Genomic DNA, 22811 nt, shown 5'->3' with positions numbered 1-22811 from the left:
AGAGACCACTGTCTTGTTCATTGTCTTAACTCAGGTGCATAGCCCAGTGCCTGACATAAATATACTTTGTTAAATAAATAGACTGTTTTTCAGAGGAGTGACTGGTTGTAATTCTGAAACTGTAACTCCCATATGGGGTGATGAACTCAACCTAGAGTCAGCCTTATTGGTGCAAAGGAGAAAATAACCTACTTGAGATATGGACTCAAATACCAGGGGTATTTCTCTGAGTCTCACCAAGGGCAGGCTGAAGTTCCTATTGCATTGCTGCAGAAATGAGGTGAGGTCAGATGTTGCTCAAGAAATCCTAGAATGAGGCAGGCATGGTGGCTCACACTTGTAATCCTGGGACTTTGGGAGACCCAGCTGGGAGGATTGCTTGAGGCCCAGAATTGGATGGAGACCAGTCTGAACAAGAGGGAGATATCATCTCTACAAAAAATAGAAAAAGAAAAAAAAATTAGCCAGGCTTGGTGTGGTGGCACGCACCTGTAGTCCTAGCTACTGGATAGGCTGAGGCAGGACGGTTTGAGGCAAGGAGTTGGAGGTTGTAGTGGACTGTGATAACGTCACTGCACTCTAGCCCAAGCACAGAGTGAAACCCTGTCTCAAAAAAAAAAAAAAAAAAAAAAAAAAAAAAAAAATCCTGGAAGCCACAGCATTCTCAGTTGTCTAAAGACTCTTGCCTTGGGTCTCTCTGGGCAGGTTTCAGGGCTTTAGCCTCAGGACTAGCTGTGACACTATCTTGTTCGTTGGGTCCATTTTGGAATATTTATCTTTGGTTTGAAATGATGCAGAAACATACCAGATCCAGCCCTGCCTTCCCTGGGCCCCACTATCCCCCCAAACTGACTCTAAGACTGGACCCTGAATCCTGAACCCTGTGAAACCCCCAAGCTCTTGGCTGTGCTTGCCCGAGTGAGAATCAAAGGATTGCAAAGGCTGTGTGATTCTTGAATGAGCTTTGAAATCGGCTGTCGTTTTTGTGCGGATTAAAATTAGCTACACTGGCGGTGGGTTATAGAATACAGCCTGCAGGCAGGGAGAGAGAGACCGCCGCGATTAACTGCGTTCGTTCCTTCCACCCGAGCACGCCGGGCCTCGCAGGCAACCTTTCCAGGGTCTTTCAGTCTGCAAGGGACGAGGAAACCGGAGGGGATAGTGGGTTCCTCACACTAGGTGGTAGTGGCAAGCTAACCCTACGAGAGGTGCCAGTCGGCAGCCAATTCGCAGAAGAATGTGTTCTCGTCCTCCTCCACGGATGTTAACCTCATGAAATGCACACTCGTTTCCCCCTTTCCCTCCCGCGGTCCGGAGGGGCCCTCGGTGCAGCCGCAGCCCCCCTCGGGCTCCTCGCTGTCTCCCCCTCCCGGCCGGCGTGTCCGGCTGCGAGCCCGCGCCGCCGCCCGTGAGTGAATGAGACGCACAGTTACTCAATGGAGCCGCGGGGGGCCCGGGCGGACGCCGCGCGGCCGCGGCGCTGGCGGTGAGCCGGCAGCGGGGCGCCTCTTCCTCCCGGCCTCCCTCTCGCCGCGGCCGCTCCTCAGGAGCCGGGCGAGAGGCCGCCGCGCGGGTCGCAGGGCCCGCAGCCCCGAGGACGGCCAGACCGGGCGGCCCCGCGGCGCCGTCACGTCCCGGCGGAGCGGGAGCGCGGCCGAGGCGGCCTTCGGGAACGGGCGCTGGCCGCTGCGGCCCTCCGCCCTGGGCCTCGCAAGTTCTTGATTTTATATTCCCTTTTTAATATTAAAAAAATTCTCTTTTTTAATCCCGGCGGCTCACAGCTCCTGCCTGCACTTCTTTTATCACCCGGGGGAGGAAGGGGAGTGTGAGGAAAGGAGCGAAGAAAATAAAAAAGGATTTCCTCCCGGAAGAGAGCGGCAGTTGGGAGAGATTTTTCTTAAGGAGGCAGAAGCGGCGTTTGCAGCCGCCGCGGGCGCCGGGCCTCGCCGGCCCGACCATGCGCGATCCGGCCGCGGGCTGCTGAGGCGGCGGACGCGGAAGCGGAGGCCGAGCGCCAGGGCCGGAGCGAGTTCTGCCCGCCGTGCGGCGGCGGCGGGGGGATGGAGCCTGCGGCCGCGCCCCGGCCCGACATGGCGCCGGAGCTGACCCTGGAGGAGGAGCAGGTAAGCGGGGCCGCGGCCGCGGCCGCGCGGTGGGTGTGTCCGGGCCCCCGAGGCCTAGGCCGGCCTTTACCTTACGACGCCAGGCTATTCGCAGCCCAGGGGCCACAGCGCCCCCGCCCCCGCCAGGCCCGCAGGCTGGCCCTCGGCGGCGACCGCGCCCCAGGCCGTCATGCCCTCCGCGGGGGGCTCCGCGGCACCCGGCTGCTCCTAGCCCCTTCTGCCGGCGAGGCTCGCGGGCCTCAGACTGCCCTCTTCCCACGCCCCATTCCGGTGGTAAAGTTCCTCGAACTGGGGGCCTGCTCCCCCGACGTTCGCAAAACCGCTGCTTGCCCCCGGTCCTTCCACTCCTTTATAAATGTTTTCCATAAGGGTTTTTTAAGGGCAGGAGAAGCCCCAGTTTGGGGGGAAGAGTTTCCGTGCGGATTATCTCCCTCCTCAAGGAGAGCAGGGATAGCACTGGATACATAGATGTCCTAGATTTTCAGATGAGCCCCTCTGGCTTCTCAGGGGGCTGTGGCAGGCCTGCTTGGGCAGATTCGGGAAGATCCAGCTCTTCTCATGCTCCTGAAGTCCCTGGCCTTGACCTCCCTATTCAGCTGTCCCAGATTAGGCGCATCTCTTCACTCTCACTTCCCTACCCCCATCTCGTCTTCCTAACTCCATCTTTCCGAAGCTTACTTTGGCCCTTAAAGCTTATGACCTTTAGTTCCCAGAAGGAAGTGGTTTGCGGTGTCATTTTGTGGGGTTGGGTAAGGGAAAAGCCCAAGGCCCTTATAACTTTCCCTCCCCCGCATTCCAGCTGTAGAGACAGGGACCACTCCTTCCGGAAGATAGGGAAGTCCGCTGGCTGAGATTGGGAACCCTAAGGGCTTTTTGCTGTTCCTTGGCATTGCCCATACCCAGCCATTGCTATGCTCAAATATAGCCACGGTCTGATTCCATGTTAAAAAAAAATTTAAAATGTGGGGGAAAAAAGATGAACTGTGGTGGTAATCCATTTCAACCTCTCCACCCCTTTTTCCCAAGGACCACATTTGCTAGCAGTCTCCAGCGTGAAGACAGTCTGGTTTTACTGTTATTGGTTAGTAGGCTTGTTTAAGATATGATTTTCAAAAAGCTGTTCGCTTTTCTCTTCATTTGTAGAGATGACATTTTTAATATCTTCAAAAGGCAGATTTGCAGTCTTGCCTTTTGAAGCCTTGAGATAAAATCAGCATGGGAAAAAAAAATAGAAGTATTCTGCTTTGTACAAGCAGTGGTACTGTCCTGGTAACTGCAGTTGGATGTTAGTAAAATGCTAGTCAAATCCTAGTGCAAGTAGGTGGCCCAAGGAGCCCATCCTGCCAGAATTAGGAAATACTCCAATAGTAAGGTATGATGTGTTAGGTTGATTTTAAAAGGGTAGGTCTTTCATCCTTTTTTCCTTGAGTCAGATTTGAAGTTTCTGTTTCTAAGAGTTAAAGGCATCAGCATTTTATAAAAATGGCATTAGGTTGCAAATTTAAAAGTTAAAACCAGGGAAAGTAAATATTAAGGTATTGATAGTACTGACAAAGTATTGGCTTTACTCTGTATATAATGTGTATATATAGAGAGAGTTGTGTTACTTAACTAGTAAAAACCTTTCATAGTCAAATGAGTGTGATGGGCATTAACAAGGACTGGATGGAAACAGTAAAATAATTAAGGTCAATAGATTTTGTGTTTTTAAAAAATCATACCTTTCTTTCCTACAAAATGCCATATTTTCTACAGGCATTTCAAAATGTTGAAACAAACATAAAAGCAGCTTAGTTCTAATTATGATAATGTCTGGTACCATATTTTAGTTTAATATCACATAAGAGTACTCTTAACTATAAGATCTTTTTAAAATACATAAACAGCAGCAAATGCATTTTAGTCTCAAAATGGTCCTCGTGGGAAATGACATATTCATTCCATAATGCTGCCCTGTTGCTCAAACCAATTTTTAAAACTGATTTGGAGTTGAATTTAAAACTTGTCACAAAATCTTTGAAAATTTCTTCAGTGTTGGAAAATCCTTGTACTTTGGAGAGTCAGTTTGATTTTTGGAAATAGCAAAAAAACTTTTTTTTTTTGAGACAGAGTCTCACTCTGTTGCCCTGAGTAGAGTACCTTGGCGTCAGCCACAGCAACCTCAGACTCCTGGGCTCAAGTGATCCTCCTGCCTCAGCCTCTGAGAGTAGCTGGGAGTACAGGCACGTGCCATGACACCTGGATAATTTTTCTGTTTTTAGTAGAGATGGGGTCTTGCTCTTGCTGTTCTCCAACTCCTGAGCTCCAACAGTCCTCCTGCATTGGCCTCCCAGAGTGGTAGGATTACCGCTGTGAGCCACGGGCGGGGGGCCGCGCTACTCTCATATCCTTACAGGACTTTAGTTTCCTATCTGGTCAATCTGTGCTCAGAAGCCAATGTCAAATTGGAAATCTGATTGTATCTTCCCCTCAGGCTGCCTGTCCCCACAATAAGCATTCTTGGCTTGGCTCTAATCCTAGCAATCTGGGAGGCCAAGGCTGGAGGATTGCTCAAGGTCAGGAGTTCGAGACCAGCCTGAGCAAGAGTCTATTTTCTACAAAAATAGAAAGAAATTAGCTGAACAACTAAAAAAGTAGCCAGGCACGGTGGCACATGCCTTTAGTTCCAGCTACTTGGGAGGCTGAGGCAGAAGGACTGCTTGAGCCCAGGAGTTTGAGGTTGCTGTGAGCTAGGCTGATGCCACTGCACTCTAGCCCAGGCAACAGAATAAGACTCTGTCTCAAAAAAAAAAAAAAAGACATTGCTCATTTTGATATTTTTTCCCTTCAGATGGGATGTAATATGTATGTTTTGATATATTTTTTAAAGATCATCATCATTATTTTGTAGTGTTGTTTCCTATCTAGGCATGTGTTGTATTGATACAAGTCCTCATTTGTAACTTTGATGTATCTTGCCTTTATTTTATTCAGTTTATCAATGATTATAGAGCCTACAATTGGTTTATAAGAACAAATATGATTTGCCTTTAAGGAGCTTATATGAATAACAACAAAGTAATAATAGTAACTGTTTCCTGAGCTCCTGCTTTGAGTCAGGCTCTGACCTGGGTATTTCACATATAGTTACTCCTCCTAAGATTAGAATTATTGCCCTCATTTTGTCAACAAGAAAACTCTGGACTGAGCGAAGGAAATTGCCTAGGTCACATACCGTGTTTCCTCGAAAATAAGACAAGGTCTTATATTTTTTTTCCTCAAGAAGACACCGTAGGGGATATGTTATTTTATTTAAGTATGGTATAACAATCTACATTTATTCAAATATAGCTAAGTTGTTGTCTTCTGTAACATTATCATAACTCGCCAAACCCCTAATTCCATCCTGAATTTCTTACGACTCTATTTCCTTTAGAACTATTGGTCCCAATCTCTCATGTCGAGCAATAGAGCTCTCATGGGCAGATGAGAAGGGCTGCTCCTCTTCTTTCTCAGGGAGGAAATGCATGGGTTGTGCAGATACGCCCATCATTAGGTCTTATTTTCGGGGTAGGGCTTCTATTGTGCAAATGCTTAGAAATCCTGCTAGGGCTTATTTTATGGGTAGGTCTTATTTTTGGGGAAATGTGGTAGTTAACAAGTGATGGAGCCATGATTTCCATATAGGTCTAGGTTATTCTGCCTCCACTGTCAATGTTTCCTGTATTATACTGTATTATTTCCCATGAAGCCATTAGCCAATTTTACTCACATGTCTAAGTGGGTATAAAATAGCTAACTTTGTGGGTTTTATTATTGATATATACGTAACTGGTTTTGGTCATGCTTCTTAAAATATGGTTTAAAAGGGGCAGAGGAAAAGATTTAGAAAACCTTTACTCAGAACTAAATATTGCCAGCAGAAACATATCATATCCTCTATGTAAGAAATTGTGATGAAATTATTCTTGGAAGAAAATTTGTTCCTTAAAATAGAGTTGGAAACTCTTCATTTCAAGGTGTGGTCACAGTCACTATAAAATTTTATTTTCGGCCGGGCTCGGTGGCTCACGCCTGTAATCCTAGCACTCTGGGAGGCTGAGGGCCCCCCCCCCCATTGCTCAAGGTCAGGAGTTAGAAACCAGCCTGAGCAAGAGTGAGACCCCGTCTCTACTATAAATAGAAAAAAATTAATTAGCCAACTAATATATATAGAAAAAATTAGCCAGGCATGGTGGTGCATGCCTGTAGTCCCAGCTACTTGGGAGGCTGAGGCAGAAGGATCACTTGAGCCCAGTAGTTTGAGGTTGCTGTGAGCTAGGCTGACGCCACGGCACTCACTCTAGCCTGGGCAACAAGTGAGACTCTGTCTCAAAAAAAAAAAAAAAATTATTTTCTTTGTATCTGTCTTTTATACAAGAGAAATAACTATTCTTGTAGCCAAATATGAATAGTAGTATTTCTCTAAACTATAAAAACCAATGAGTTTTTGTGTCACTGATATATTCCCTTTTTGATATGTTTATGTGTAAATCTAACAGCCTTTCTTATATGGGGTGGAAATTTGGCAATGTGAAAGATAATTTCTACATATTACCATTAACCTTCATTCTCATTATATTATTCTTTTTTTGTTTGTTTGTTTCAAAGTTATAATGCATGGTTTAAAAAAGAGGAAAGGGCTGGGAGTGGTGACTCATGCCTGTAATCCTAGCACTCTGGGATGCTGAAGTGGGGGGATCGCTTGAGGTCAGGAGTTCGAAACCAGCCTGAGCAAGAGCAAGACCCTCATCTCTAATAAAAATAGAAACAAATTAATTGGCCAACCAAAAATATATAGAAAAAATTAGCCGGGCATGGTGGCGCATGCCTGTAGTCCCAGCTACTCGGGAGGCTGAGGCAGAAGGATCGTTTGAGCCCAGGAGTTTGAGGTTGCTGGGAGCTAGGCTGATGCCGTGGCACTCTAGCCAGGGCAACAGAGCAAGACTCTGTCTCAAAAAAATAAAGAAAAATAAGAGAGAAAGCTGGTTATAGGTCTGAGGAAGTCTAGAGAGAGGAAAAAAAGAGGGAAAGTAAGGGGAGACAAATTTGGGGAAAGTCCAGTGGTCCAATTATTAATTCTTAATTTTAGTTTTCTACAGCATGCACTCACATTTATAACTTGATTTTTCTTTTCTTTTTTTGAGAAAGAGTTTCGCTCTGTCACCTGGGCTAGAGTTTCGTGGCTTCAGTCTAGCTCACAGCGACCTCAAACTCCTGGGCTCAAGTGATGCTCCTGCCTCAGCCTCCCAAGCAGCTGGGACTACAGGTGTGAGCTATGATGACCCACTAATTTTTCTATTTTTAATAGAGACAGGGTCTCTCTCTTGCTCAGGTTGGTCTCGAACTCCCTAGCTCCAACCATTCTCCTACCTTGGCCACCCATGGTGGTAGAATTACAGGTGTGAGCCACCGTGCTGGGCCTTACATTTATAACTTGACCTGAAATTAGTAATTTCATTGAATTTGCTAGATTATAATTAATTTGACCACAGAGGATAGTTAAGAGTATCAAATTTATCTGTTCCATGTTTGTGTAACCTACAGAAATTTAAGTGAGACTTTTTGGGTTACATTTTGTCTGTTTGGATATAAATTGTGAGGAGAAACTCCTAAAATAAAGACTCTTGGCCAGGCACGGTGGCTCACGCCTGTAATCCTAGCACTCTGGGAGTCCCAGGCGGGCGGATTGCTGGAGGTTAGGAGTTCGAAACCAGCCTGAGCAAGAGCGAGACCCCGTCTCTACTATAAATAGAAATTAATTGGCCAACTAATATATATATAGAAAAAATTAGCCAGGCATGGCGGTGTGTGCCTGTAGTCCCAGCTACTCGGGAGGCTGAGGCAGAAGGATCTCTTGAGCCCAGGAGTTTGAGGTTGCTGTGAGCCAGGCTGACGCCACGGCACTCACTCTAGCCTGGGCAACAAAGTGAGACTCTGTCTCAAAAAAAAAAAAAAAGAATCAAAATAAAAACTCTTAATTAGAACTCTCAGTAGATTTGAATTCAGTTTAATTACAGCCTTTTAGGGTCTTTTGGTTTTGCATACATATTGCAATAGTGGTTGATAGCTTAGGGCAATAAAGTCATTTTATGTATGTATGTATGTATGTATGTAAAGTTGGGGTCTCACTCATAGTCCATGGTAGTCTGGAAACTCCTGGCCTCAAGTGATTCTTCTGCCTCAGCCTCCCAAGTCACTGGGATTACAGGGGTGAGCCACCTTCCTGGCCCAACAGAGTAGTTTTCTAAAGTACTTATACTTCTGTTCATATTTTTATTTAAACCAAGGATGCTTTTAATAACTCATACAGTGCTTCTTTCACATTAAAAATAATTCATGAGTTTCTTTAAAGTTGCTGCAACAAGTAATGTAATATTTATTTTCAAAGCCTCTGAAGAAAATTCTTAGAGTTCATGTTATTTAGAGTAAGTATAGTGTAAGGATTAATAAGGAAATGCATGTAGAGTGGTTTGCCCAGTGGTTACATAGGAAGCACTCACTAAAGTTAGCCATTATTAATGATATTTCTTGTCTTCGAATAATGAAAAGTTTTAGAGCCAACGTAGCTTAAACCAATCCCAAGGGGAAAAATATTCATATTCACCTGGGGACTATTACTTATTATGGGTTCTTATGAATGCCAGAAAATTGTTATCTTGTATCTTTATAGTATAGCTTTCAGAAACCTATTCTAATTCTATGCTGTGGTTTGTATTTTTATGATGGGATCTTTTCTTTTCTTTTTTTTTTTTTGAGACAGAGTCTCGCTTTGTTGCCCAGGCTAGAGTGAGTGCCATGGCGCCAGCCTAGCTCACAGCAACCTCAAACTCCTGGGCTCAAGCAGTCCTTCTGCCTCAGCCTCCCAAGTAGCTGGGACTACAGGCATACGCCACCATGCCTGGCTAATTTTTTCTATATATACTAGTTGGCCAATTAATTTCTTTCTATTTTTAGTAGAGATGGGGTCTTGCTCCTGCTCAGGCTGGTTTTGAACTCCTGACGTAGAGCAATCTGGGAGGCTTGCCTTAGCCTCCCAGAGTGCTAGGATTACAGGCGTGTGCCACCGTGCCAGGCCTATAATGGGATCTTTTAAAGCTAAAAATTTAACTGCTTTACAGTGGACTTCAGAGACATTTGGCATTTTTCCCAAGGGCAGGGGTTTTGTCCTTTTTCTTGTGGCCAAGAACTTCCCTTTTCCCACAGTCTTACTGGTCCTGTGCTAAGTGTCATTTTCCTCCCCCACCCCCAAGTACCCATATGTCAAGGACCAAGTGATTCATGATGTTAAATTGAGGCCTTCCAGGGAGGGAACAGAGAGGTGGGAAAGGCGAAGAATTCTCATTATTGTAGTAGTTAATGATATTATAATTAGATATATTACATAATTATATGTATAATTAGATACATTACATAATTAGATGCAATTATATAAAAATCTCATTTCGATGTCAGAATTTTTACTCTGTTAAAAATTTCTGAGCATATCAAGGATCATGGACTTTAGTTTTGTGAATATTAAGGGACCTGGAGGTTTTCTTTAAGGAACTTGACCTAGTATGTACTAATGAATTGAACACTAAGCCAGACCCTCCTTCAGGAAGAAGCTGAACTGTTTTAAAGACTAATGGGGGGGGGGGGGAGTCCAGTGCATTTGTGTCTCATTTTCTGACTTGTATGCCTTTATTGTCTTGGAAAAGACAGCAGTGTTGGGGTACTTCCATTCTTTTTTCTAAATATGAAGCCCCATTTTATAGCAGAATGGCTGGTCCATTGCAGTGCTGAGATTAGAAGTCTTAGCCCCTAATACTGATTATTTGTTCAGATACAACCTCCAATGTAATTTCAGCTGTTTCACACCTGTTCTACCCTCCTGCCTTAATATCTTATACAATTGGGCTTACTTTCTTTCCAAATAAATTACTATAACATTTTCCCTCTATGCACACTTCCACACAAGAACTTCTTGGTTGCCCTCCCTGGCTACTGAAATAATCACCATTTTCTATTTCTGTTCTTCTGTAATAGGGGAAGATGTTCCTAGAAAAGGTAGTTTAGCCTACATTCCTAAGTACTGGAGAGCCTAGAATCAGCACTTTCACATCTGATTCTGAAAAGGCCTTTTAAGAACCTGAGTTAGGTTCTTAAGCATGGAGATGGGGGTACAGGTGGGAGGCTCAGAAGCTCCAGAACCTATGGGAAACATTACTTTTTTTTTTTTTTAACTTTCTTAGGGAAACATTACTTGCTTATTAAACAATGATACCCTAACAATAGACTAGAGATGACTTTTTCTTCAGTTTCTTCTAATGAGAAAAGGAGAAAAGCATTTCATTTTTCTCTGGGAAAGGCAGTTTCTATAATATGTACTCATTTCCTCTGAAATGCCAAACCTATCCAAAACATATGCACAGTTCTTGTCTTTTTTTTTTTTTTTTTTTTGAGACAGAGTCTCACTTTGTTGTCCAGGCTAGAGTGAGTGCCGTGGCATCAGCCTAGCTCACACCAACCTCAAACTCCTGGGCTTGAGTGATCCTTCTGCCTCAGCCTCCCGAGTAGCTGGGACTACAGGCATGCGCCACCATGCCCGGCTAATATTTTTTATATATATATCAGTTGGCCAATAAATTTCTTTCTATTTATAGTAGAGATGGGGTCTCGCTCTTGCTCAGGCTGGTTTTGAACTCCTGACCTTGAGCAATCCGCCCGCCTCGGCCTCCCAAGAGCTAGGATTACAGGCGTGAGCCACAGCGCCCGGCCCAGTTCTTGTCTTTTTATCCAGGGCGGGTAGCACAGATAAAACTGGATTTATGGAATTTATAGAATTCTGAAACCAGGATTTATTCCCAGAATTGTTGGACAGTTTCTAAAGAGTCATCTATTAATAAGACTTTAGGACTGAAGTGTCTGGGACATTAATCCATTAGTTACTTGTTCATTGTTTGAACACCTAGCTAATCTTTACCTTTGCATTTGTTTTAATGTCCATCATTATTACAGATATATGTCATTATTAATGATAACATATTCATGATATACATTATTATTACCACCAGTCTTTTCTAAAAATGGGTTTTTAAGATTCTCTACAATCACCATATGTTTCTTTTATAATTGAAAACAACGACACTTTGTAAAAAGTGCTGCATGCTCTATACATGTTTAGGATTATAAAAATTAAATGCTGAGATCCCAATATTTAAGATTTTTTTTTTTTTTTGAGATAGGGTCTCACTCTGTTGCCTGGGCTAGAGTGCTGTGATGTCAGCCTAGCTCACAGCAACCTCAAACTCTTGGACTCAAGCAATCCTGCCTCAGCCTCCTAAGTAGCGGGGACTACAGGCATGTGCCACCATGTCTGGCTAATTTTTTCTATATATATTTTTTTTAGTTGGCCAATTAATTTCTTTATATTTTTAGTAGAGATGAGGTCTTACTCTTGCTCAGGCTGGTTTCGCACTCCTGACCTTGAGCTATCCTCCAGCCTCGGCCTCCCAGAGTGCTAGGATTACAGGCATGAGCCACCTAGCCTGGCCACCCAGTATTTAGGATTAATGCAAACTTGCCCTTTTTAATAGTTGGAAAGATTTATAAGTGAAATTAAGGCTTTTTGGAATGTAATGGTGAGGAGCCTTAGGTAGACTTCAGATATTTCCGCCCCCTACCCCCATTTCCTTTCTGGCTCCAGGCATTTTACTTAACATTTCTGAGTGTGTTTTGTCTTCTTTCCTTTAGGAGCTTTTGGGAGATCTGCTTAAATTGTGTGAGTAAAATGCCTTACAGCTACAAAATGCTCAGTAAGTGGTAGTACTTTTGCACTATGTGCTACAGAAAACAATTTTTTAAGATAAATCTAGGGGGGAAAATGAAGAATCTGACTTTGTAGCATTGAAATCAAAGATTTCCAGATAGCCTAAGAGTTCTAACAGTTACCATGCATGAGTAATGCACATAGAAGGTGGTAGTGAGACTGCCTGTAGCTCATTTTTTTTTTTTTTGAGACAGAGTCTTGCTTTGTTGCCCAGGCTAGAGTGAGTGCCGTGGCGTCAGCCTAGCTCACAGCAACCTCAAACTCCTGGGCTCGAGTGATCCTTCTGCCTCAGCCTCCCGGGTAGCTGGGACTACAGGCATGCGCCACCATGCCCAGCTAATTTTTTTTATATATATATCAGTTGGCCAATTAATTTCTTTCTATTTATAGTAGAGACGGGGTCTCACTCTTGCTCAGGCTGGTTTTGAACTCCTGACCTTGAGCAATCCGCCCGCCTCGGCCTCCCAAGAGCTAGGATTACAGGCGTGAGCCACAGCGCCCGGCCCCCGTAGCTCATTTTATACTGTTAATACTTACTGCACCATCCGTTGGTTCTTTGGTTTATTTCTTCTTTTTGGGTTACAGATTACCTTTAGGCACACCAGTGGTCCTTTTCTGCTTCTGCTGCTTTTTCATTTCAGATAAAACTTTAAAAGATCATCTGAGGCTGGGCACAGTGGCTTACACCTGTAATCCTAGCACTCTGGGAGGCTGAGGTGGGAAGACTGCTTGAGCTCAGGAGTTTGAGACCAGCCTGAGCCAGTGTGAGATCCGTATCTACTATAAATAGAAAGAAATTAGCCAAAACAGGCCGGGCTCGGTGGCTCACGCCTGTAATCCTGGCATTCTGGGAGGCTGAGGCGGGCGGATTGCTTGAGGTCTGGAGTTCAAAACCAGCCTGAGCAAGAGCGAGACCCCGTCTCTACTAAAAATAGAAATAAATTAATTGGCCAACTAATATATATAGAAAAAATTAGCCAGGCATGGTGGCACATGCCTGTAGTCCCAGCTACTGGGGAGGCTGAGGCAGTAGGATTTCTTGAGCCCAGGAGTTTGAGGTTGCTGTGAGCTAGGCTGGCGCCATGGCCCTCACTGTAGCCTGGGCAACACAGTGAATCTCTGTCTCAAAAAAAAAAAAAAAAAGAAATTAGCCAAAACAACTGAAAAAAAAAGTCATTTGATAATCTAAAAATGACTCACGTTTAGAGTGCCAAGAATGACAAGTTTGTATCATCTTCCATATCTTATTTAAACAGACTTTGTGAAAAAATTCTCATTTCATTGTTTAGCTCAGTGGTTCCCAACCAGTGTGATTTAACCCTCTAGGGAACATTTGTCCATATGCAGGAACACTTTTCATTATCAGAACTGCAGTGGGAACTGAGGTCTAGTGAGAACTGGCATCTAGTTAGTAGAGGCCAAGAGTGCTGCTAAACATGCTCTAACACGGGACTGCTTCCTACAATAAAGAATTATCTGGCCCAACCATCAGTGGTGACAAGGTCGAGAAACCATGGTTTATCTCTGAAGAATTTTGTAGCTAGGAACAGTTAGTTACAAGTTCTTACTGTTAAGTTAAAGATAGGTCTTTGCCTTACTTTCCCCTGCAGTATAAAAAAAAGAAAAAGATCTTTGCTTAACACATTTAGTATTTATTCAAGTATGTATCCCCAAATACTGGCTTCAGTTGACTTCACATAACTGAAAAACTCTAGTCTAAAACTATTTTATGCTGGGCCCCGTGGCTCAGGCCTCTAATCCTAGCACTCTGGGAGGCCCAGGCGAGTGGATTGCTCAAGGTCGGAGTGGATTGCTCAAGGTCGGGAGTTCAAACCAGCCTGAGCGAGACCCCATCTCTACTAAAAATAGAAAGAAATTAATTGACCAACTAAAAATATATATAGAAAAAATTAGCCGAGCATGGTGGCACATGCCTATAGTCCCAGCTACTTGGGAGGCTGAGGCAGTAGGATCCCTTGAGCCCAGGAGATTGAGGTTGCTGTGAGCTAGGCCACAGCACTCACTCTAGCCTGGGCAACAAAGTGAGACTCTGTCTCCAAAAAAATAAATAAATAAAATACAAAATAAATAAAACTATTTTATAACATAACCATCGCAGAGGATAAAATGAGCCATCTCCACAGCCTTTGCAGCAGTTTTCAGAGATGGAGAGATGTTATATGATAGGCAGACCCCTATTGAGCCCTGCCATGACTTGATAATGTGGTCATTTTGTTTTTCCCCTCCAGTTCTTTTTTGAAATTTTTTTTTTATCTCATTTTTTTCAGAGATGGATTCTTGCTGTGTCGCCCAGGCTGGAGTATGTATGATCATAGCTCACTTCAGCATTGAACTCCTGGGCTCCAGGGATCCTCCTGCCTCAACCTCCAAAGTAGTCAGGACTATAAGTGTGTGCCACCACTCTCAACTGATTTTATTATTTTTTGTAGAGAAAGTGTCTCACTGTGTTGTCTAGGCTGTCTTGAACTCCTCGCCTCAAATGATCCTCCCACCTTGGCCTCCCAAAGTGTTGGGATTACAGGTGTGAGCCACTGCCCCTGGTTTATTTTTATTTTTATTTGACACATAATAATCGCACATATTCATAGAGTACAATGTGACATATTTGTGTTATATATGATATGTGTATAGACGTGTACCTCCAAATGTTTTGAGTGTTGCTATGAAGTATCTGTGCTCCTCTAGTAAGCTGATTATTATATAGCAATTCTTTTTCTATTTCATGTTAATAGCAACTGAGAGAAAGTTTTTAAAGATCATAAGCAGAAATACAGTTTGTTCATTCAGTGATCATTTATTGTCTGTTGCTATATGTCAGGTCATTGTATCATGGGTTTGGACCTCTCTGTACTTGAGGAATTGCCCTCTGATTCTCAGTAAGCAGTTCTTTTTTTTGACAGAGTCTCGCTTTGTTGCCCAGGCTAGAGTGAGTACTGTGGCGTCAGCCTAGCTCACAGCAACCTCAAACTCTTGGGCTTAAGCACTCCTCATGCCTCAGCCTCCCAAGTAGCTAGGACTATAGGCATGAACCACCATGCCTGGCTAATTTTTTCTATATATATATTAGGTGGCCAATTAATTTCTTTCTATTTATAGTAGAGACGGGGTCTCGCTGTTGCGTAGGGTGGTATCGAACTCCTGACCTCTAGCAATTCGCCTGCCTCGGCCTCCCAGAGTGCTAGGATTACAGGTGTGAGCCACTGCGCCTGGCCTAGTAAGCAGTTCTTAAGGTACCCAAGAATTATAGGGTACCTGCTAAAGATGAGGGCCTGTTATGTGCAATGAGGATAGGGACTTGATTTTCTCTGCATCGTTAGTATACTTTGTGAGGGTTTAAACTATGTTTGCTGAAGAATGAGTGAAACTGTATTAAAATGATTTATTCCTCACACAGCCTATGAAGCAGGTATTATTTTGCTTAGGATGATTATCTTTAAGACAGAGGGATGATATCCAGAGGCTTCCAGCAATTTAGTGAGGAGAAGCACTGGGACTTGTTCTTCTGATTGAGTGCAGTGTTCTCTCCAGTGCACTTCATCTGCCTTTAACTGTGTATTTCTATGAATGACACACACACACACACACACACACACACACACACACCAGATACAGTTCTGCCATGGCATATACGCATCCAACATTCACGGTTTCAGCTGCTGTGTTTCCCCGAAAATAAGACCTACCCATAAAATAAGCCCTATCAGGATTTCTAAGCATTTGCACATGGGCGTGGCTATGCAGGGTATCTGCACAACCCTTGCATTTCGTGGCAGAGAGGTAAAGAAGACGAGCAGCCCTTCTCATCTGCCCCTTGCCAGCTCTATTGCTCAACATGAGAGATTGGGGCCGATGGTTCTAAAGGAAATAGAGTTGCAAGACATTCAGGATGGAATTTGGGGTTTGGAGAGTAATAATGATGTTCCAGAAGAAGACGACTTAGCTATATTTGAATAAATGTAGATTGCTGTACTGTACTTAAATAAAATAACACATCCCCTGAAAATAAGCCCTAGGGTGTATCCTTGAGGAAAAATGAATATAAGACCCTGCCTTATTTTGGGGGAAACACGATATTCACACGTTTTCCTGTGGGGTGTTGTTACATTATTTCTGCTTATTTGTTGTTCCTGAGGTGTAGCTGTTACTGTATATTTATTTGTATAAGAAATTATTTGCTTTCATGAGGTTAGTGAACTTGGGGTTTCATATAGGTCTCTGGCTGTACCTCTCAGACTGTAAGGTCTGCTCTTTCTCTTTGTGAAAACCAGTCATTAGTCTTTTATATGAGTCTAATCTTTCAAGTGTTATGGTCAGCACAATGGCGAAGTACATATGGTATACTTGCCTGTCAATATCTGGGACAAGACTATAGCCTTTTTTTTTAAGGTATATGTGTTCCTTTTATTTAATTTATTTTTTATTTCAAAATATTAAGGGAGTACAATAAGCAGACTTTTGCTTTTGAAATTGTTTTTTTCCAGGATACCTTCACTATGCCCATACTTTGTTCTTATACTGGAAGATTTTCTTTTCAACTTTTGTCAAATGTAAAAAAGTTGAGGAAGAAAATTTTTCCCAAAAAAGGGAAGTTATTTTTACTGATTGTTTTTACTTTCTATTTTCAGAATTGTCTCTCTCTTAGAGTCATAAAGGAAGAAAAGAGTTATTGAGAGAAAGGCCTGAAACTTTGAACATAATATATGATCACAATAAAACAATTTTGTTTGGCTATGGCCATTTGCCTCACTAAGAAGACTCTAGTTGTTCCATGGCTGGAAAACTCCAAATTTGAAGAGAAAATGGTATTTCTAGCTAGGCTAGGGACTTAAAAAAGTGACATCACTAGCAAGATTAAAATATACAAGATTTTCCAGTATACTTGTGTTTTCAAAAATAAACCTTTCTAGAATAGGATTCTCAATGTTTTAGAGAAACTATTTGACATTTCTGGAACTGAATGCCAGGACACCATTTTGTTTATGGGTAAAACTGAGGATTATTATGGAATTGAGTTATCAGATACATTTAGAAAATTGGATACATTTTCTCTTTATCCAAAGCATCATTTTCTTTCTTAGTTGACATCAAGCTATGGAAATGCTAGCCTTGGAGAAAATTAGAAGCAACTGAAAACTTACTTGTGTTTTGAATGGAACTGCTAGAACCATTTGAACCTGGAAGCTAGTTAGAATCTCTGATTATTGTCACACTGTCCTTACAGTGCTACAAGTACCATGTTTCCCCGAAAATAAAACCTACCCATAAAATAAGCCCTAGCAGGATTTCTAAGCATTTGTGCAATAGAAGCCCTACCGGGAAAATAAGACCTAGCAATGGGCGTGGCTACGCAGCGCATCTGCACAACCCATGCATTCCGTAGCAGAGCAGTAAAGAAGATGAGCAGCTCTTCTCATCTGCCCCATCGTGACAGCTACTATCCCAGAGGTGACCTGGAAAGGTGCGAGCAGCCCCACCAACAAGGTCGACTCCCTTGTCGGTCCAGCCATCCTGTGTGTGCTGCAAGCTGAGGCTTTGAGGGGAAAATAACACATCCCCTTGAAAATAAGCCCTAGGGTGTCTTCTTGAGGAAAAGTAAATATAAGACCCTGTCTTTTTTTCGGGGAAACATAGTATTTGTAATAGTCCATGTCAAAACTTTTGATAATAGGCCAGGCAAGGTGGCTCACACCTGTAATCTTAGCACGTTGGGAGGCCAAGGCAGGAGTGTCATTTGAGCTCAGGAGTTTGAGACCAGCCTGAGAAAGAGCGAGACCCTGTCTCTTCCAAAATAGAAAACATTAGCCGGGCATGGTGGCGCATGCCTGTAGTCCCAGCTACTCCAGAGGCTGAGGCAGGGGGATCGCTGAGCCCAGGAGTCTGAGGTTGCTGTGAGCGAGGCTGACGCCACGGCACTCACTCTAGCCCGGGCAACAGAGTGAGACTCTGTCTCAAAAAAAAAAAAAGTATTGGTGTTGCTGGTGGGAGTGTTAGATGATGTGGCTGCCATGGGAAAGAACTTGACAGTCTCTCAGATGTTTACACATGGAGCCACCATGTGGCTCAGAAATTCTACTCCTGAGTATACATTCAAAAGAGCTGAAAGCAGGACCTTAAAGAGATACTTGTATATATATCCATGTTCATAGCTTCATTATTCTCAGTAGCCAAAGGTGTAAGTAGTTAAATGTTCATCGACAGATGAATAGATAAATATGTACATGTAATGGAATATTATTCAGTCTTAAAAAGGAAGGAATTTTGATATATGCTATACCTTGGTGGAACTTGAAAACATTACGTTTAGTGAAATAAGCCAGACACAGGAGGACAAATGTTGAATGATTCCACTTATATGAGGTACCTAGAATAGGCAGATTTATAGAGATAGAAAGTAGAGTACCAGGGGCTGGGGGAAGATGGGGAGTTATTATTTAATGAGTGCAGAGTTTTTACTGGGGGTCATAAAAAAGTTTTGAGTTATAGATAGTGGTAATAGTTATGTAACAGGGTGAATGTATTTAATGCCAATGAATTGCATCCTTACTAATAGTAAAAATGATAAATACTGTTATATGCATTTTACCACAGGGAAAAAAAATGGCTAAGTACTGTGCTGCATGCTTTACAGGTTTTTTTGTCTTTTGGTTTTTGTTGGTGTTTTTTTGAGACAGAGTCTCACTCTGTTGCCCAGGCTAGAGTGCTGTGGAATTAGCTCAGTTCACAGCAACCTCAATCTCCTGGGCTCAAGCAGTCCTTCTGCCTCAGCCTCTCGAGCAGCTGGGACTATAGGCATGCGCCACCATGCCAGGCTAATTTCTTTCTATTTTTAGTAGAGACGGGGTCTGGCTCTTGCTCAGGCTGGTCTGGAACTCCTGACCTGGAGTGATCCTCCCACCTCGGCCTCCCAGAGTGCTAGGATTACAGGCATGAGGGGCCCTGCTGCTTTGCAGGTTTTAATTAATTTGGTGAATAATGCAGTTAGTCAGCAAAAGAAAAGAATAAGTGTTACTTCCCCTTCTAGTTTGGCTGCTGCTCTTGAGCCTAGAGAATCTCTTCGTAAGTACAGTTTCTTGGTGACAAGATGTATCTAGGTTTTATTTTTTTTTTTTAGACAGAGTCTCACTTTGTTGCCCAGATTAGAGTGAGTACCATGGTGTCAGCCTAGCTCACAGCAACCTCAAACTCCTGGGCTCAAGCAATCCTGCTGCCTCAGCCTCCCAAGTAGCTGGGACTACAGGCATGCGCCACCATGCCTGGCTAATTTTTTCTATATATATTAGTTGGCCAATTAATTTCTTTCTATTTATAGTAGAGACGGTGTCTCACTCTTGCTCAGGCTGGTTTTGAACTCCTGACCTTGAGCAATCCGCCTGCCTGGGCCTCCCAGGGTGCTAGGATTACAGGTGTGAGCCACCAGCCAGGCCCTATCTATGTAAATAATTTGTTAGAAAGTGAATTGTCATCTGTTTTAAACACCTGAATATTTCCACTGTGATATATACTTGAAGTCTATTCTATAGAAGAGTAAGTTTTCTGTGTAGGAGAAAGCACTGAATGTTATGATGCAAATGGACTCATATGCATAGCATTTTCTTCCCCACTTCCCCAGCATAATTCTGTGAATGATCTGAAATATTGTTGATCTAGAGCACTGATTCTCAAAGTGTGTTCCCCAGACCAGTAACACCAGCATTCCCTGAGGGCTTGTCAAAAATGCAAATATTAAAGCCCTACTGTAGACCTAGTGAACGAGAAATTCTGGAGATGGAATCCAAGAATCTGTATTTTAACAAGTTTCCAAATGCATGCTCAAAGTTTGAGAACTAGTTATCCAGAGAATATATAGGGTGCTGTTGTGTTGGTCAAGGAACCATCTAGAAGTAAGTCTAGAACTTCAGGAAAGGAAGTTCTGGATTTACAAGTTGGCTCTGGAACTAGGTAATAGAGCTAGTCTGAACTAGATGAAAGCTCCAGAATCATGTGATTCTAGTCTAGAACTGTACTGTTCTCTGTGAGAGGAACAGTAGGAACAATAAGGCAAAATTCTTAGACTAGCATTTATCATGATGTCTCTCATCTGAAGTAAGCAGAGCCTCTATCCACTTGAGAAATAGAAATGGAAGCAGGATGTCTGTATGATTGAAAAGAGGGCATTGAGACACCTGATGTCCATTGCAGATGGCATTCCCTAGAGAGATGCTTGGCTTCCAAGGGAGTATTGAATGAAAGAGACACAGGCTGTTCTGATTCAGCCAGGAAAACCTGCCAACTTTGACAAAGCTATCACATAGGGAAGCTCATGTTACTCCAGCGTCAGTTGCCTTGAGAATCTGGATCTGGGAATTACCAGATTTTACTGTCTGGGTCCTGCCAGGGAGCTGAGCCCAGTTCTAATTGGAATTGAAAATGGGGCACTGTAGTGAGGATGGCCAGAATGTAGGCAGCTTTTCAAGGCTTCATTCTTTGTAGGTTTGCAAATGGCCTCTTAGGTACAATAAACTGCTCAACTTGTACTATTCTATGAGCATGTATAGGTTTTTTCCTGAGTTTAATCTGAGAGCCTCCTTGGATTCAAAAGTATTCATCTAGTGGGTTTGAAATGGCTGAGGCCTGAGATTAGCTTCTGGAATGACTGACATTGTCCCGTTGTAGACTCCTGACCAGTTGCATTCCTTTGTGGGAATAATGGAGCTGTGGGTAAAGGAGACTTTGATGAAGAGATCTCATTTCTTGGGTATGTGACTCAGACTCAGGATTGGTTCAGTTATCTAGGGCACAAGGTTGGGTTTCAGTTTCAGGAAGAAAGCAGGGAGCCAGTTAGATTTGGTACAGATTAGCAGCAGGTCTAATCTGCACACCAGGGCCAGATTAGCACCAAGTCTCACATATCAAATCCTAGAATTTTGGGCCAGAAGTCATCAAGTCACTTCTGTCAGGCCTACTTGGGACTTTGGGACTGGGGCAAAAGTGAATCTGAGGGATGTGTGAGGGCGGAATATATGAGAACAAATGTGTTATTGGGGGATAGAGATGGAAGCAGTTGTCAGGCAGCTTCAGTTATATGGAGTGGAGGGAATATAGACCCAGGAATAAAGGGGCTAGGGTATTCGCTTCAGCAGCACATATACTAAAATTGGAACAATACAGAGAAGATTAACATGGCCCCTGCACAAGGATGACATGCAAATTTGTGAAACATTCCATATTTGAAAGAAAGAAGGAAAGAAAGTTAGTTACCATTCTAGTCTTTTCCTGATCTGATTTTAATTTGACAGGGACCCTCCTAAAGTTTAGCACTCAGAACTGAAGACAGTCTTCCAAATGAAATCTGATAGGACTCCTTGTTTTGGATGTTGCACTTCTGTGATGTGCTCCAAATTCACAATAATTTTTGGCAGTTTTAGCAAGCTGTTGAATGATAGATTCAAGTCAACGAATATCCCTAACTCTTTTCTTACATGATTCTGTTAAGTTTCATCTCGTGCTTCTAAAATTAATTTACTTACACTTATCCTTTTTAAATTTCATTTTGTTAGATTTAATGTTCACTACCATTTGTTGAGTCTTATGTCCCAAGAACTTTACAAATATTACTTTTCTTCCCTCTTACAACAGTTCTGTGGAGTATTACCCCATTTTATAGATGTGGAAATTAAGGCTCAAAGACATTAAATAACTTGCTTGGATTCTAAACTGTAAGTGATAGAACCTGATATTCAAATCCTTGTCTGTCTGACTCCAAAGCCTATTGTTTTTGAATAACATTCTAGTCCAAAATTGTTCCATCTGTTTTTTTTTGTTTGTTTTTTTTTGAGACAGAGTCTCGCTTTGTTGTCCAGGCTAGAGAGTGAGTGTCATGGCTTCAGCCTAGCTCACAGCAACCTCAAACTCCTGGGCTCAAGCAATCCTCCTGCCTCAGCCTCCCGAGTAGCTGGGACTATAGGCATACCCCACCATGCCTGGCTAATTTTTTCTATGTATATCAGTTGGCCAATTAATTTCTATTTATGGTAGAGACAGGGTCTTGCTCTTGCTCAGGCTGGTTTCAAACTCCTGACCTCAAGAAATTCACCTGGGCCTGGGCCTGGGCCCAGAGTGCTAGGATTATAGGCATGAGCCACCTCGCCTGGCCCCATCTGGTTTTGACTTTTTGAATCTGTGTTCTATTTTTACTATATATTTGTTTTCTTAGCTAAAGGCCCTCCTATATGGTAAACATGACCCATTGCCCTTATCTAAGTCTTTTGTGGGACCATATTTAATTTGCTGGTAACAAATTTAGCACTCAGAACTGAAGATACTATAGGTATTTCTCAACTTACAATGGGTTATATCCCAGTAAATCTATTGAGTTGAAAATGTCATAAGTTGAAAATTCATTTAATATACCTAATTTACCGAAGTCATAGCTGAGTTTTAAATGTGCTTGGAAGACTTTCATTAGTCTAGAGTTGGACAAAATCACTAACAAAGAGCAAAGAGCATATTTTATAATAAAGTGTTGAAGATTTATTGAATACTGTACTGAAAGTGAAAAACAATGGTTGTACTTGAAGTATGGTCTACTGAATGTGTATGACTTTTGCACCATGTAAAGTAAAAAAATTGCAGGTTGGACCATCATAAGTCAAGGATTGTCTGTATTATAAATGAAGTCTAATAGGCTTCCTTGGTTTGGACATTATGCTTCTGTAATGTGCTCATTGCCATCCCTGCATTGGGACCAAGGCCAGGCATAGTTGCAGAGCAAATCAATGGAAAGGGCATGAGCTTTACAGTCAGACTTGATTTTAGATTCTTGGTTGTACCGTTATAAGCAATGTGACTTAGCAAAGTCA

General features: G+C 42.8%; 1 protein-coding gene and 1 non-coding gene across 2 annotated transcripts in view; both read left to right on the top strand.

Moving 5' to 3' along the window:
• Nucleotides 1-1415: 1415 nt before the first annotated feature.
• PTPN9 (protein tyrosine phosphatase non-receptor type 9) overlaps nucleotides 1416-22811 on the top strand; it is an 84368-nt gene continuing 62972 nt past the window's right edge. Inside the window, exon 1 of the mRNA XM_076004563.1 lies at nucleotides 1416-2123. Within this exon, the coding sequence (XP_075860678.1) occupies nucleotides 2061-2123 (63 nt within the window). The 5' untranslated portion in view covers nucleotides 1416-2060. The remainder of the gene's footprint in view (nucleotides 2124-22811) is intronic.
• LOC142871629 (U6 spliceosomal RNA) lies at nucleotides 21077-21183 on the top strand. Its single transcript, XR_012919863.1, has one exon. It is a non-coding gene; the product is annotated as a U6 spliceosomal RNA (small nuclear RNA).

This window comes from Microcebus murinus, chromosome 6 (genome assembly GCF_040939455.1).
Source record: "Microcebus murinus isolate Inina chromosome 6, M.murinus_Inina_mat1.0, whole genome shotgun sequence".
NCBI classification, from domain to species: Eukaryota; Metazoa; Chordata; class Mammalia; order Primates; family Cheirogaleidae; genus Microcebus; species Microcebus murinus.
Note: the sequence above shows the minus strand (reverse complement) of the source record. Positions and strands in the feature narration are given on the sequence as shown.